General features: G+C 32.8%; 1 protein-coding gene and 1 pseudogene across 1 annotated transcript; one reads left to right on the top strand and one right to left on the bottom strand.

Moving 5' to 3' along the window:
- Window positions 1-4,834: 4,834 nt before the first annotated feature.
- On the top strand, window positions 4,835-9,679 carry LOC120125649 (ubiquitin carboxyl-terminal hydrolase MINDY-3-like). Its single transcript, XM_039144026.1, has 6 exons — window positions 4,835-4,900; window positions 7,196-7,347; window positions 7,910-8,033; window positions 8,128-8,313; window positions 8,476-8,547; window positions 8,664-9,679. Exons 1-6 carry the CDS (start codon window positions 4,862-4,864, stop codon window positions 9,213-9,215), a joined length of 1,125 nt encoding a protein of 374 aa, XP_038999957.1. The 5' UTR covers window positions 4,835-4,861; the 3' UTR covers window positions 9,216-9,679.
- A 406-nt stretch (window positions 9,680-10,085) lies between these two features.
- LOC120125637 lies at window positions 10,086-12,248 on the bottom strand (annotated as a pseudogene).
- Window positions 12,249-16,156: the final 3,908 nt, after the last annotated feature.

The raw sequence follows: 16,156 nt of genomic DNA, 5'->3' as shown, positions 1-16,156 counted from the left end.
TATTTGTGATAACATCTCATACCCATTCAATTGCTTATTCTTCTTATGCTCCACAAATTTGAAATTTTTCAAGGGATACTTTCCTAGAGATCCACATGACTCAACCCAAATGCGTTTCTTATTATAAGAATCTAATATTTTAATCTGCATTAAAATAGAAGAAGTTATGCACCAAAAAAATTATGCATTATAATTTACATAATGTCCTTCATACATACATACATACCAATCTCTTAGCATCCTTCACTCTCTGTTTAGCTGCTTCAGTTGTAAACATACTATCATATATTGTTACAACATGATCTACCATATCCAACACCAACAGATACCAATGTGAATTATGGTAGTTTATTGTGATCATTATCTGCAACAAATTTCACACCCAATTTGACAAAATTCAACATTCTATATCCGAAAACATCATTTGCAATTGGTATGGTTTCTTACCTTCTCACAGTCGGTGAATTTCACATAGTTATCCAATATGACACCCCAGAAGGTAGAAATATTCTCAACACTTTCTTTATTGTTGGCTTCCAACGCCTGTTGCTGTAATTACGCAACAAACATTATTAATTTACCGTCTATAACACTACTTTTCAATATTTATTAATTTAACTCACCACTAAGAGGTATGGAAGGTAGCCAATCCTCCGGTGTGACTTTTGAGAATCATAGCATATGGTCCAGGCGAGCAAATCGATAACCTAACAAAATTAATTACACAATCAGAACATATTCAATAAGTTTTATTTATTTTCTACTTTCTACTTACCACACCGCCAACCCATTCCGTAGGCTTCAACGTTGCAATGTCGTATACAGTAGCGAATTGATTTCCTATTGATATTACAGAATATCTGTATGAATCATTAGGATTAATATCTTGTCATGAAATATTTAAATATCACTCACAAAACAATATATTTCACTTACCCCGATTCTAACTCGCTATTCCATAAATAATCACAAATTGCAGCTTCGATGTCATCAATTCCGGTTGGAATGTCCGCTTTTCAACCTACAATTTTGCATACAAATTTTTGTCACAACAACATAATAAAAATCAAATTAAGTATTCTTTTATTAACTTACCTTCTGCTTCTTCTTCTGGGGTGCAGGACATTCCGAATCCAAAACTGCTGCTATAACACTCTCCGGTGTATAAATGACATCGACTTCCTTCCTCCTCATTTCTTCCATCTCTTCTTCTTCCTCCTTCTTTTCTTCTTCATATTTTTCAGTTCATCGTACTTTTTTTCTACATAGCTCTTCATATCTTTATTTCACCCTTCAATTGAGCTCCTTCATCCGAGTATTTATCAACCACCCCCTTCACCCCCGTAAGTTCACTCCTCAAATCAACAACCTCCTTCACCACTCCCTCAAATTTTTCTCCCGTCACCATCTTAATATCACCCCTTAACACCGAAACTTCTTTCACCACTTCACCCCTCAACACCTCTACTTCTTTCACCACTCCATCTATTTTTCCTTCCACTACCCCCTTATGCCTCTCGAGTTTCTCTACGACTTGATCAAGTTTCTCTTCGACTCTTGATTGTCTTTGCATGATTTCAAATTGGATTTTTTGATATCAGCCAATTCAGACATCAAAATGTCGAAGTTACTCTATTTTGCTTCACGTCGTCCCACTCACCTTCATCCCCCAATACAACCATCCCTCCTTTCTTCTCCTCTGCCTCCACTGCCTCCTCTACATCCTTGCCAATAACCTTCAAAAAATTAAATTACAATATTAAGACATTGATTATATTCTTAATATTATTTAATTACATTTATTACCATTTCTTGCTTCTTCCCTCTATCCAACTTCAACTTCACCATCACTCTAACCACCTCTTCCTTCCCCCATGCACGGATGCGTGCCACTCCGGTTCTTTCATAAGTCGGTACTGCCTCACAGCCCGACCAAAAATCGAACAGTGCAACCTGCATTTATAATAAAATTTATATTTTTATATAAAACACAAAAAAGTGATTCAACTCATTTACCTCTAAGATTGCTATGCACCCTTTGAGGTATCTCTGGCTGCCCTTTTTAAAGGTGATAATTGATTCAATCAATCTCGAATGGATATATTCAGCCCAATTGAATTCACCCTTCAAGCCTTCATCGCAAATGAGCTTCATATTCCTTGTTCGTTGACGTATCACCCGTTGGACAAAGAAATATACCGACAAGGTACAATAGAACTCGGGTCTTCAGCTCATCCCCCAAGTAAGATCCACTTTTGATATCCTCTTCAACTTCAGTATATGTCACCTTATGATTCAAACCATATTTGGAGGCAAGTGCTTTCCAGTTCTTACTCCTACAGACTTCTATAACACTTTTGCCTTTGTTTTGTACCCCCAATACGGCTGCAGCAGTCGATACCCCCAGAGGGAATGAATAATCACCATACTTAGCCATACATTGACTGACGTCAAATTGTGCCATCAAGGATCGACACAATTCCCTCCGAATAGGTCGATCCCTTACTCCGATCAACGATCCAAAACCTTTCTCCCAGCACATTCAACTGACCCTTCTCCTTAAGGTGTTTAATTAATAAATTCACCCTTTTAATGTTGCATCTTGTCGACACTTCCTACATTTTTTAACAATATATAATGTTATAGTTCTTATATATTTTGTATCAACGTATTTACAAGTTTAATGAATACCTTATTTTCATGTGCTTTCCTCCGTTCTTTGTATTCTTTACTATCATTCCTTGACTGTGTGATGTAAGGTTCCTTTTCAGCATCACTCATTGAATTCCATTTGGACCTCACATCTTTTTTCACCTAATATTAAACATAAACGTTTCTTAATCATACATTAACACTAAATACTAATACTACTCAATGTCAATTTCATTTTACATACCGAACCGCTCTGTGTGCCATCTCCCTTCATCCTTTTGCATTCGGCCATACTGTTAACATTTAAAATTTGTAATCAATTTAAAGTTTATCGATACTTTAATCCAATTACCATTTCAACAATAATAACAAAAAGACATTGATACTTACTAGAAGTACATATATCCACCCTTTGGTTGCTTTCGAGTCTCGGCCTCAATTTCAAAGTCATCTGCTCCACCAACAATTTTCCAACCCATTGACTCTATTTTTCCTTCATATATCAGTTTACGCAAATCAAATTATTTGTTACATACACTTTTCAATATACAATATAGATAACTACTCTTGTGGTAAAACGGTTTTCTTCAAAAGAATTTGAATGGCCACACCAAAATGTGTCGGCACATTTATACAACCTATAATATCATTTTCTACCTATAATATTTAATAAAAGTATCGACATTTATATTTTTCCTTGAATATCTATTTCTACCTGCAATCGGTCCCAAATGCTTCCTTACTCCAAAACCCCAAACAACACATAAAAAACCCTATCGCGATTACTGTAATAATAAAAAATTAGGGTTTCGACAACATACTTTTCGATTCGACTGCAGCAACAAACAAACAAACTTCGCTTTAGAAACGCCTTCTGAAATGCAGCAACAATTACTCTTCGATTTCAAAAACTCGTCCGTTCTATCTTTTTTCAGAGGATATTTAGCTATGGCCTTATATTTTCATCGGATATGTTATTTATATTTAATCGATACAAATACAAAAGTGTCGATACTTTTATGTCAGGTGTCGATACTTTCGAAAGGATAATTACCTATTTCTTTGAAAGTGTCGATAATTTATTACACGTACTTACGAAAGTATCGACACTTTCAATATATCCGGTATCATTTTACCGGTTTTATCATTTTGATACCGGTTTTATCATATTTTTACCTGTTATATCGTTGTGGATCGATATATTTTTTTAAAGTATCGACACATTATAGGCGCTATAACTGCTTCTCTTTTAAATTCACAAAGTGTCGATCCTTATATAACGTATCGACACTTTTAAATTTACCGGTTTTATCATTTTGTTACCGGTTTTATCATATTTTTACCTGGTATATCGTTTTGGATCGATATATTTTTTTAAAAGTATCGACACTTTTTAGGATTTAAAACTGCTTTAAAGTTATGTAATTTATGTTTCAATTTATTTAATAGTGTTTCATGTTTTCCACCTACAATATTAATTTAATAATTTAATTTACACAAAATTTTATTTGATTGTTTTGATATTTATAAATATATTTAGAATTTAAATTTAACAATATTAACCAATATAATAATAAATATGTTTTCAACAGTGAAATAAGTATGGACACTTTTATAAAAATGATATATACTTTTTTGAAAGTTATGTAATTTATGTTTCAATTTTTTAATAGTGTTCATGTTTTCCACCTACAATATTAATTTAATAATTTCATTTACACAAAAATTATTTGATTGTTTTGATATTTTATAAAATATTATTTAGATTTTAAATTTAACAATATTAACTAAAGATAATAATAAATATATTTTCACAGTGAAATAAGTATGGACACTTTTATAAAAAGGATAGATAATTTACAATATAACAGGTAAAAATATGACAAAACCAGATTCATTATGACAAAACCGGTAAAATTTACTTGATATGTTAAACGTATGGACACTTTTATAAAAAGGATAGATACTTACCGATAACCAAAGTTTACCGGTTACCAAATTTTTTAATAGTTTTTCATATTTTCTACCTAAAACATTATTAGTTGTCAACATAATAGGTACCGCTAAACCGAATTTATTAAATACATTTTAATGTATCCGGTAATGCTGTATATTAGTCGTATATTAACCCGCCTTTCCTGAGACAATCCCTAAAGAAGTTAATTTAGGCAATGAATTGTCAGAGAAAGAAGCCTATCATTTATTTTCAATGGTGTATACTTGCTCAGTGGATCAATCAGGGTATAAGGTGAAGTGTAGTGTTTTACTATTACTTTAAGATTTTATTTTATTTTTTTTATTTTTAATTAAAAAAAAAAGCTTAGTACTCGGAGATTGGGAGTTACTTAAAGAATTATAATTGATGGCTCAATTGAATTTTCCTTATTTATTGTGGTCAAGGATATTGACCCCAGGATAAATTGGCGACCTAAATTGCAAATGAAATTTATTACACTAGCATCAAGCTGCACTGGACTATCATATGCTATAGACTGTTCTTTGCTTATCAGACTGATGGAATTTGTGTACTTCATTTCGATCTCTTATGCTTATTGTAGTTGGTGGAAGGTTTAGTCTTAGTTCATGAGGTAAACAAATTTTTATCTGGTATCAAAGCAATGTTAGTTGGGAGTCTAACTACGTTTGGTAATAGTGTTATTTTTTCTCCCATGTTTTAGTACATGAGTTAGAAATAAACTTTGTTTGATAATTTTTAGCCACTCACATGCCTTAGTTTGAATATGAATAAAGTGAATAAATATATTTTTTGTTTTGAATATGTATTATTTTTACTCGAGTTTTTACTTATCTTTCTAATTTCGAGTTTAGATTTGTACCAATTCTTCTTTATGCTATAACAAATTATTTTAAAACTGAAGTAATAATTAAGATTTTCCTTCTGTTAATACTTATGTAACCAGACGTAGCATAAATATTCTCTTCTTTGGTATCTTTAGATATAATCCATAATGTTTTTCAAATGAATTGCTGGACTAATGAACACTTTCTACTATGCACATGTTTATCTCATGGTAAACTGATATGAATGGTTAGGATGGTTAAGGTTAACTTCTAGGGTTTTTTAGTTAAAAACTCATATTGTTGACTAATAATTAGAATTTGTTTCTGAACTGGGTTAAGAATATGAAGAAATTGGGGATTTAGAAAATCACATAGGAGAGCTGTCCTGGTATGGTGAATAATACCTGCGAATAGTGTTGGGAACAATATTTAGCAGTTTCAAAGTTGAGTTTGGTGGTCCGCTTATTTCAGTTAGGTTAAAACCTTGTAATGGCTCAGTGCAATTCTTGTTCAGATAATGCATGAAAAGTTAACTTTTCAGCATGATTCTTAAGGTTCCATAGGCCTTTTATGCTTAGGGTGCTACATATCTGTTATACCTATGTTAATTGAAAGAACTTACATCTTATATGTTAATTTATGAAGTTATAGAATATCTTTAACTTGATGGTAAAATATCAAAATTGAATAAACATCTTGAACAATCGGGTAAAGCCTAGCAATTATTCATCTTTAGAGTAAAAATCAACAAATTTCAGATCAGATCTGAAATTTACTGAAATACCTTTTGCACATAAAATTTAGATAATCGGAAATGAAAAAGGAAACTTTTGTTTCCTAGAATCATACATGGATGCTCAGTATCAACTGACAAAGTTTATTCTAGGCTCTCCCTAAGCTTTTCAATTTTCATCATTTAGATGTGCCAAATTAAAGCTTGGGCTGTAGAATAGCCTTAAAACATGTTTGTAGATGCTTTAGAAGCTGTTACATACAAGGTGCAATTCTTGGAGCTTATAAATGCCTCATGTTAATGTATTATGATTAAATGTTATGAACCTGACCTGGAAATTACTGGTTTAGCCGACTTTTTTTTTCATTTTTCACTGAACATAGTTTATATTTTATATCCATGTGGAGTTTATTATTTTGCTTATTGTCTGATACATGCCTAAATATTATGTAGATTTAAATCCAGAAACATCTTAGTGTATATGAGTTTCATCTACCATGCAGCTTGTAAACCATCGGTGTGCCATTTGAAGTCATAATACTGTCAACAGTTATTTGATTTCTTATGTGAAACAAAAAATTATGTAATTATCATTTTATCATCTGAGTGGGTTAATATTATGCACTGACTTTAGAAAAACTTTATTTCTTTGGATAGCTTGTTTCATACCTTTTTGTCATTGAATAGAACAAATGTATTACTGAATTATCATTCAAATATAAGAAACATTGGATCCATTTAAAATATAGCTGTTAAATCAACTTAAACTTGTTATTTTCACCGGCGATGCACTTAACTTATTTTTATGCACTTCTTTGGGATGTTAATTGTTAAGAAATCTTCAATTGATGCATGATTTGATGACCTAATGTAAAGTATTAGGTTGGACCTTGTACTACATTATTTAGAATGGCCACCTTATACAACAAGAATGATTTCTGTTCTGATGTTTTTCACTTGATAAATAGTCAATGCCGCTTCTGCTGACAATAATTTTTCTCTGTCCAGGTATTTGTTCTTAAACATCTTCTTTTCTTTCCGGATGAATTGGGTAAAGTTGCAGCAAACATGCCACAGAATTTGAGTTCCAGGAGATCAGCCTTAAGTCAGTATGTTGCGTCAAATAATTTTTCTGCTTTTACTGAAGATGCAAAAACAAGGTGATTAATTTTGCCGGGTAATTGTATGATGTATTCTAAATTGCATAAGGACAAATCTTTTTAATTTATTTTTCTTTCAAAGTTTTCTAGATTATAGTTCATGAAATCAAAGGATTAAACAAGTTGAGCACTTTTAATTGCAATTTTGTCCAACATTGTAAATCCTTTTCCTGCATATTCTTGCCTTTGTATTTACTTTATTAATCATCTAATTATCTCCCACATATTTCAAAGTTCCTTCTATTGATTGCTTTCATGAATGATAGAATCAGGATTGCTAAAATTGTTATCTGTTCACGAAACTGGAAATTAGGAAAAGGTATAATGCCTGATCTCGATAGGTGAAATCAAGTGGCATGTTTGATTTCTCAATTGTAGGTCTCTTTCCTGAGGTGTATTGTTGTTTATGTGGACTGCTAGTGGTATATGTTTTGCATTATTTCTGCAATAACCATTTGGGAGGAATATTTGTTTTTTTATTCTAGTTTTTGAGCTGTTTCATAGCTCATATTTTCTTTTTCCCTGTTATCTATTTCAGCTAAAATTTTGTTTCTGAACACAGAGCCCTGGTTAAAAGCACGAGAGAGATATTGTTTTTATGTGGAAATAACAAAAGGGCTGTAATTGCAACTTTAAGTGTTGTTTCTGGCGGAATTGAAGGATCCGAAGGCAGCTCAAAGGATGTGGTTAGTGGAATTGGGTTGACCTGAACATGCTAATAATTTGCCGCTATGCCCTTTTTTGTGTTATTACTTGCTGATAATTGTTTGTGATTTTCAGTTCATCACACAAGCACTTGAAGGCCTTTCAATTGAATCAGCTTCTGATTTGCAGAAAGTTCTAAGAGTAGTCACTTTCACATCATCTACAAGCGCCTTTAAGAGGCTTGAAGCAATGATTCCCATTTTTCAAAGTCGCATGGGAGCACTGCTATTCCTTATCTCGGCATTACTTTCTCGAGGACTGGTGAGTTTGTTGGCTTTTAAATCTCCATTTTATTTTCATCTTCATCAATATTCTGGTAGTTCAGAAAGAAATTCAAGAGGAAGCATATACCGGTATGTCCAGAGTTAAGATTTTGTTTGCATGTGGATGTAACTTTATCCGTGCTTCCTTTTTTTTCGCTAGGATCGTGTTCAAGCTGATCGGGATGATCCCAGCCTACCCTTAGTAACTGCACCATTTGGCCATGCTTCTCAGGTAGTAAATTTGTTTATATCCATTGAATGTACGGGGCTTCAATATCTCGAAATTGGTAGTGCCGCCCTTGATGCATTATTCCATTGTAATTGAACTTTATACGACATTATTTTCAGGAAATTGTGAACTTATTGCTCTGTGGGCAAGCTGTTCCAAATGTATTCGACGGGATGATGGATTTAGGTGGTGGCATGTTTCTGAAGGGTATACCTACAAGGGTGGAGGTTGGATTCCTCACTCTTCTAGAATCCCTTAACTTCTGTAAGGTTGGTCAAAATCTGAAGTGCCCGAAATGGCCAATATGGGTTGTTGGAAGTGAGTCGCATTATAAGGTCCTGTTTGCTCGGGATACAACTGTTCAAGATGAGAATGAATTGGAAAAAGGGAATCACAGGTCCGGAAAGCCTTTGATGTCCAGGATCAGAGTGGAGGTGGTGGCTTTATCAGTGTGGAAGCTTTCCATCAAGTACTCAGGGAGACAAGTATCCTACTTCCATCTGACAAACTCGATAGCCTTTGAGCCTCGGGCTTCATTGTATGGAGTGAGTTCTGGCAGGTTATTTTGGATTTGGACAAGAACTTGGGAGGTCTTAAGGATTCAACTGGACAGATGGGTAGAAAGATATTTGACCTTTACCATTTCAATGGTAATGCAAAATCAGATTTGAACAGCAGTCGAGCAACAGTGGGAGGTGAGTCTCCGGTACAAAGACCCAGGCTTACGAAATTGAGGGTCTCAGCACCCCCGAGTGGACCCCGGAGGAATTCATGGCAGATGTATCAGTTCACCAATCGAGTGGGAAAGACACTCAAGTGGCTAAGCCCGAACAACCTCCGCAGCATGCACCGTTGGTGGACTGCATTAGAACTCGCTGGCCTCGTGCTGTTTGTAATTGGATTGGGGACCCTCCTAGTATAGTCTGACTGTATTCAATCACCTCCTTGCTGTCGAGGAACATGCTGGAACGAAACTTAAATGAGACAGAAAATGCGGCAACAAAGTGGTAATACCTGGCTGATTGCAAACGACAGGACACTGTTATTTTTTCTGGTTTCGTTTGTTTCAGGTTCTGTTGTGTATTTGCTGTAATCATCAACATTCGAGTTCAAATTTCATGTGTCAATTCTTATATACCGAGGCCAAAAAAGAAAAGGTTTTAGGTCAATCATTCAGGTTAGCGTTTGCTGTTAGTGGAGCAGCATTTTAGTGTGCAAGTGTTGTATTCTTTTTTTTTCACTGCAATTTATGAATTATTTGTCATTATATCTTTTTTACAATATTAAACTAAAATTGATTAGTTGATAAGTAAATATAAAACGATGTGAAGCAATGCTAAGCGATTACATATGTAACCTAAATAAAAATTTAACATCTATATAGGAGTAATCTTGACCAATAATAGCCTAGAATTTCATGTCCAAATGGTCCACGTTCCAAACTTTAACAGACAATGAAAAACAGTTGTTCCATTATCCCCTTTGTCTGAAATTGGATGACCATACAAAATTATCGATGATCTAAAAATGCACAAATGTTTCATAAATATGCTGCAATAATCTTTTTAGGAGTCAACAATACTACAGGAGCAACAGCCTAGTTTAAGAAATTTGACAAAAGGTGGTCCATTCCCAGAAAGTGTGCTAGAAACTTCCTTCTCCTAATCAAGCAGTCCGTAGAGGTGGAGAAACCAGTATGACTCCATCTCCCCTTACAAAGAGAAATGGAACTGTGCGCTTTGTAGTCTGAAATAAGGATAAAATAGAATCATCATCCAAAAACATGAAATCTCTCTTTTAACCAGTTGATTTAAACAAAAACCCTAAATTCATGTTCACTTGAAATCTCCATTTTCATAGGATAAGTTCATGTTTTTCCTTGTGAACAAATGTAACTTTTAAGCCTAATAAAACAAATGCAAGCATTCTTCATGGTTAATATGGGGTTAACCAGAATGACATCAAAGTTACTAATGACACCATTAGAGCCAACGCTTAGTAAAGCTCACCTTCTACCTCTAGTTCACATATTAGCTTTCAAAACAAATATTAATCATATTGAACGGGAACAGAGATATGATAACCTACCCGAACAATCTCCTCATAGGTTTCATCATCTATTTCAACTGTAGTAACAACCTCTTCAACATCCCCTAGAATCATATTCAAATGCTGATCATAAGCCTGCAAACCACATTAAAGAAGAACTAAGCATCAAAATGAAGAGTTACAAGCTTCTAAACATTAAGGCAAATTATAACAGAAAGTAATAAGAACATAATCACTAATTCCTATTACAGAGGGGGGGAAAACTCTGTAGAACTGAAGTGATCTGTATTCATACCATCACCTATATAGTTCAGATGGTAAATGGCTAGAAAAATATATTCCCTTGACGTCTTACCAAAAAGTTAAAGAAAACCATTTGCATTACCACAGCACATTGAAACTAAAATATATCATAACAAATGAATGGGCATTTGCTGTTATGAACCAGAGTATAGATGTTAAAAAACAACAAAATCATGTTGCAATTGCTCTGGTTAAGACCAATCTTTCATGAAAGCTGTGGACAATAAATAAACAAAGGCAACAATTTATCAGTAAAAACATATGAAAATAGTATGAGAGAAGCAAGTTCTCTTTTATATTTAATGAGACAATTAAAAGAGAGAAAAGGTAGAAGGCATAAACTTGAAAAGTACTTAAAGGGGGAGAGAGAAAAAAGAAAAAAGAAAAAAAAATGAAGTCGGAGGTCAGCATCAACAACATAACATCTCTATTCACACTGCTTTGGTAGAAAACAACTTCAAGCAGCTGAATAAAATGCCACCAAATCAGATTGACCAACAGACAACAGGCAGCAATTAAAACAAATAGATACAACAGAAAGACTAGAACAGAAAAGAACTTAGACAATTGATATAGTATATCAACATCATAAATAAGATTAAACATAAAGAAATCATCCAATAAACAGAATAACAATTTCATCTCATGCTCTCCATGAACTAGAAACGAGGATTTAGAAAATTTACTAATCACCCAAAAATCCACATCATTGCAGCACATATCAATCGGAAAGCAAGTCATGGAAATTGAGGGGGGGAAAGATACACCAAAATTTTGATTCATCCTGTTTAGCCATATTTAAGCATACCCTAATTTATTGTTATAAATTTATAATAACTTGAAGTACAAGTAGAATATCATAATCATGTTTAATATTATATATTCTTATTAATAGAATAATAAAGTGAGTATATTAAAATATGCAAGCTGGCAGTATGTTGTATGGGAGTATATTCTAAAATATATATTCTAATATATCTTCTAATTTATTTATATATTTTATTTAGAATATATTAATATTTAAATTAATATTTAATATGCAGTTGATAGCAATTCAGATATGAACATAGAAGTCGGAATATTCTCAAGGGCTAACTGATACTACCTAAATAACATATCCTAAATCAAAAAGGGGAACAAGAAGTAATGCCCAAATTAAGGAACCCTAAAATGGAATTCGAAGATTCAACATTGGAACATAAAGTAGTTGAAAAGGGAACCTAGAGTTAACGTACATGAAGCTTGCCACGGAGCTCCCGGTCAGAGCGGAGCTTGACATAAATACGTTCGTCGAGGCTGAGCCTTATCAAATCCAAAGGCTCCTTCACCGCACTCTCTTATTCGCTTGCCATTCTTTCTCTGTTTTTGCTCTTTACTTCTTCGGGTACAGTAAAGGGAAGGGTTTAGCCTTTTAGGTTGCAAGTTAAATAAGATACACAAGTTATGATATTATAGGGAAATTGTCTTGATGGTCACCAAACTTTAAGTTTATTTTATTTTAATCACGTAATTTTAAAAAATTAATTTCATCACGTAATTTTAAAAAATTAATTTCATCACGTAATATCCAGTTGTTATAATAAAATCCTAAAAGAATCCGACTCTTCTCATTTTCTCTCCTATGTTATTGTTCCTTGCCACCATAATGTTTTGGGTAAACTACAAGTTTAGTATTTAAACTATTATTTTTGTTTCATTTTTATACTTAAAACTTTTATTTTTTTACAAAATTATACTTAACGTTTACTTTTTGTTTTGTTTTGGTATCTCACCGTTAAAACTTAACGGATGTGTTGTATGTGGTACTTTTTATGGATAAATTACATCATTCATCACTCAAGTATCTTCTCACTCTTATTTTGGCAATTGATGTTTAATTTTTTTAAATTTAATTACTTAACTTTCGAACTACTCTAATTTAATCTCTCTAACTTTCAAATTTATTCTTTTATTTTAATTATACATTAATAAAATAATAAAAAAATCATGTCACAAAAATCATTAGTAAAATAAATTAGAGTGATTAAAACATGAACAATTTGAAAGTTGAGCAATTAAATTGAAAAACTTTAGACTTTAGTAACCAAAATAGGAGTGAGAAGATAATTGAGTGATGAATTATGTAATTTACATATAAAAATGTCACATATAGCAATTCGTTAAGTTTTCGATGACGGAGTACCAAAATGAAACCTAAACTAAATGTTATAAATGATTTTGAAAAATAAAAATAAAATTTAGGTAAAAAATAATAATTTTAATATTAAACGTGTAGTTTATCCTAATTTTTTACAGAATTTTTAAATTTATAAAGACCTGAGTGATATTTATTTTTAATTTATTATTTAATTTAGTTGATTTATTTTAGCCATAAAATTTAAATTAATTTGAATTTAAAAAATTACTTAACTTGACTCGATTGACATTTTTTTTATTAATTTAGGGTGATTTCAAAGTAGTATATGTTCTAAAGATTTTTAACCATTTGATAATGAAAACTCAAACATCCTTACAATCTATGGTACTCGAACCTGAACCTCTAGAGATAACAATTATTCTTTTAACCATTAAAATAACTTGGTTTATACCAATTTACACAAAATATAAAATCTCATTTCTATTATTTTTCAACTGTATCAAATTTTATCCACCCTCGAATCAAAAAAATATAATTGTATAAAAATAAAATGTAACCCCTCAGACTGATGCGGTTAACCCGATCCGATCTGGAGTGTCACATTAGGGCCACCAGAGCGACCCATTGTAAAAATAGAGAAAAATTTAAAACTTTTATTAAAACATGTAACTTATAAAATGATTTATCAGTATGCAGAAATAAAACAAATTTTCATACTCGTATATAAACAAAATATAATTACATGCCCCCTAATCACATGTATCATACTCTGCAAACAACGTCGGAAGAACTCCCTTAATGAAGTCGATAACTGCACTGGTACAATTCTTTTAACCTGCAATAGTGAGTAATAGGGTGAGCTTTGGAAAGCTCAGTAATACCGAACTACCAGATGATGTTGAAGAATGTGCAAATACATATAAACATATATTTCCTTATCGGTTCAGACATCTACAAATCTTTATGTTGAGCAGAGATTCTACTGGTATTTCAGGTAGTAACAGATAGTGAGCTTTCAGTTCAGATGGAAATATTTCGAATGTTTAGGTTCAGGAGATCAGAATAGGTTATCTAGTGTGTTCCCACAAAATCAGTGAAAAGATACATATATTTTTAAAACATATTTTTAAAATTTTAAAAAAACCATAGTAATTCCCCCATCTGTCACGAACAAAATGTATAGGTTCCCCAGAACTATACAACCCCTGCACAACAGTAAGGCTCTGAGCACAAAGCCGAGGAGCATGCATATATATTTCCTCCAACAATACCCCCAAATAAAACATTTATCAAAAACCATAATAAATTCCCCCAACCGAATACATCATAATGTGTAGGTTCCCCAGAATCATACACCCCCTGCACAACAGTAAGGCCATGAGCACAAAACCGAGGAACCTGTAAGTATTCTTCCTCCAACAATAAACCGCCCAATTAAAACATTTTTCCGTCAGTAAACGGAGATATTAGAAATCAAAACATAATTCAAATCAGAAAAGAATCCATATCATAAATCAGAACAAAATTCAGATAAGAAATCAAAACATAATTCAAATCGGAAATCAGAACATAATTCAAATCGGAAATCAGATAAAACATTCATATGATTAGGGAACACACTAGAGTTTCCAGATATTATTCAGAGATACTGAATAATCTTATCGGGCAGAGAAACACGGATCTTCGGTTTATAGATAGAATGTCAGAAGTTAGAATCACTATTGGAAGAGTTTATTAACTGACAGAATTATTAGTTATTCAGAATATGAATTATCATGATCATATCTGATTCAGACAATTTTCGGAAGTTGTACGTAATCAGAAGGGTATTCAAAATCCTTTACATCTGAGTTACTTGTGTTTTCAGATATGACTAGAGTAATTTGGGATGATAAGGAAGAACGAAGATTCAGGACCTTTACAACTATGTCGATTGATCGAATAATCGAACAACTCGAGATGAATAGGTCCCAGAATAAATGCTTGTCGACTGGTCAATTCATTGCCATTCCAGGGTATTTATTCTTTAATTCCATAAATTTTTGTCTACATATCATCTTCATAATCATCGCTGAATATATCTTCCAATGGTCTTTATTTCATTTTCACGCTTCCACGATATCATGAAATACTGATGTGCTTGATTTGTAGATCATGGCCCATAAGAATAGTACATCTTGTAAACTCATCAGAGTTTCCAGACTTATCCAAATCACTTACTTAATCCTCAGTCATTGAGGTTACTTAGCTCATTTAGCAGTCAAGTCCATTCCAGTTACCTCAGGGTTATCCAGAGTAATTCAGACGTTTCTGAATTTCGGATACATATTGTACTTCCGTTCAGTTCAGTTTGGTTCGGTCTTCGTGGTTGATTTGTCGAACAAATATCAAATTCTTAGTACTGAATACGATCTAGAGTTGAGCTAAGCTGAATACTTCCAAAATTAACATCGAGCCAAACTTGAGAAGACAAACATGCATTCAAGTAATATTTATGTCGTTCAGGTACTGACATATCATTAAGGTTGATCGGCTCACTTAAGTTATGTTCCATAACTTTTAAAGGTAGTCCAACGTCTATGCTTATTTGGATTTCTTAATTAATCCAAGTCATTTACTCAGTATAGGTCATAAGGGTATTTTGGTCATTTTAGTGTTTAATTTTATTCCATTCATTACAGAGCTCGAGGATATCCCAGCATTCCTGAGCTTGTTGATATTCTTGGGTCATTTCCATTATAGGGGTATTCTGGTCATTTTATAGATCCAGTGTATTACAATCATTTCCTTTCGCCCAATCTTATTATCGAATTTAAACTTATCATTTATTTCAGTCATTTCGTACAATTCCGTCAAAAGAGCACTATCGATAAATTATTCTTCAGGTATTTACTCATAACTTGGATATTTTCGGGTCGAGTGCCTTCTCAGATTTTACAAACGTAATGTCAGGAATTTTTCTGCACAAAGACAGAATCTTAACAATCAAATCCTTAATTTATCGAGTCAAGTACGAATCCTCAAATTACTTTCTCATTCAGGGTCAACTCGGGCTATTTTTACCTCTCAATGGCATTTTTGTAATTTCTTAACCAGATAATTTCGATATTAACTCTTAATGAA

The sequence above is a fragment of the Hibiscus syriacus genome, unplaced genomic scaffold (assembly GCF_006381635.1).
Source record: "Hibiscus syriacus cultivar Baekdansim isolate YM2019G1 unplaced genomic scaffold, ASM638163v2 tig00001349_pilon, whole genome shotgun sequence".
Taxonomy (NCBI): domain Eukaryota; kingdom Viridiplantae; phylum Streptophyta; class Magnoliopsida; order Malvales; family Malvaceae; genus Hibiscus; species Hibiscus syriacus.
Note: the sequence above shows the minus strand (reverse complement) of the source record. Positions and strands in the feature narration are given on the sequence as shown.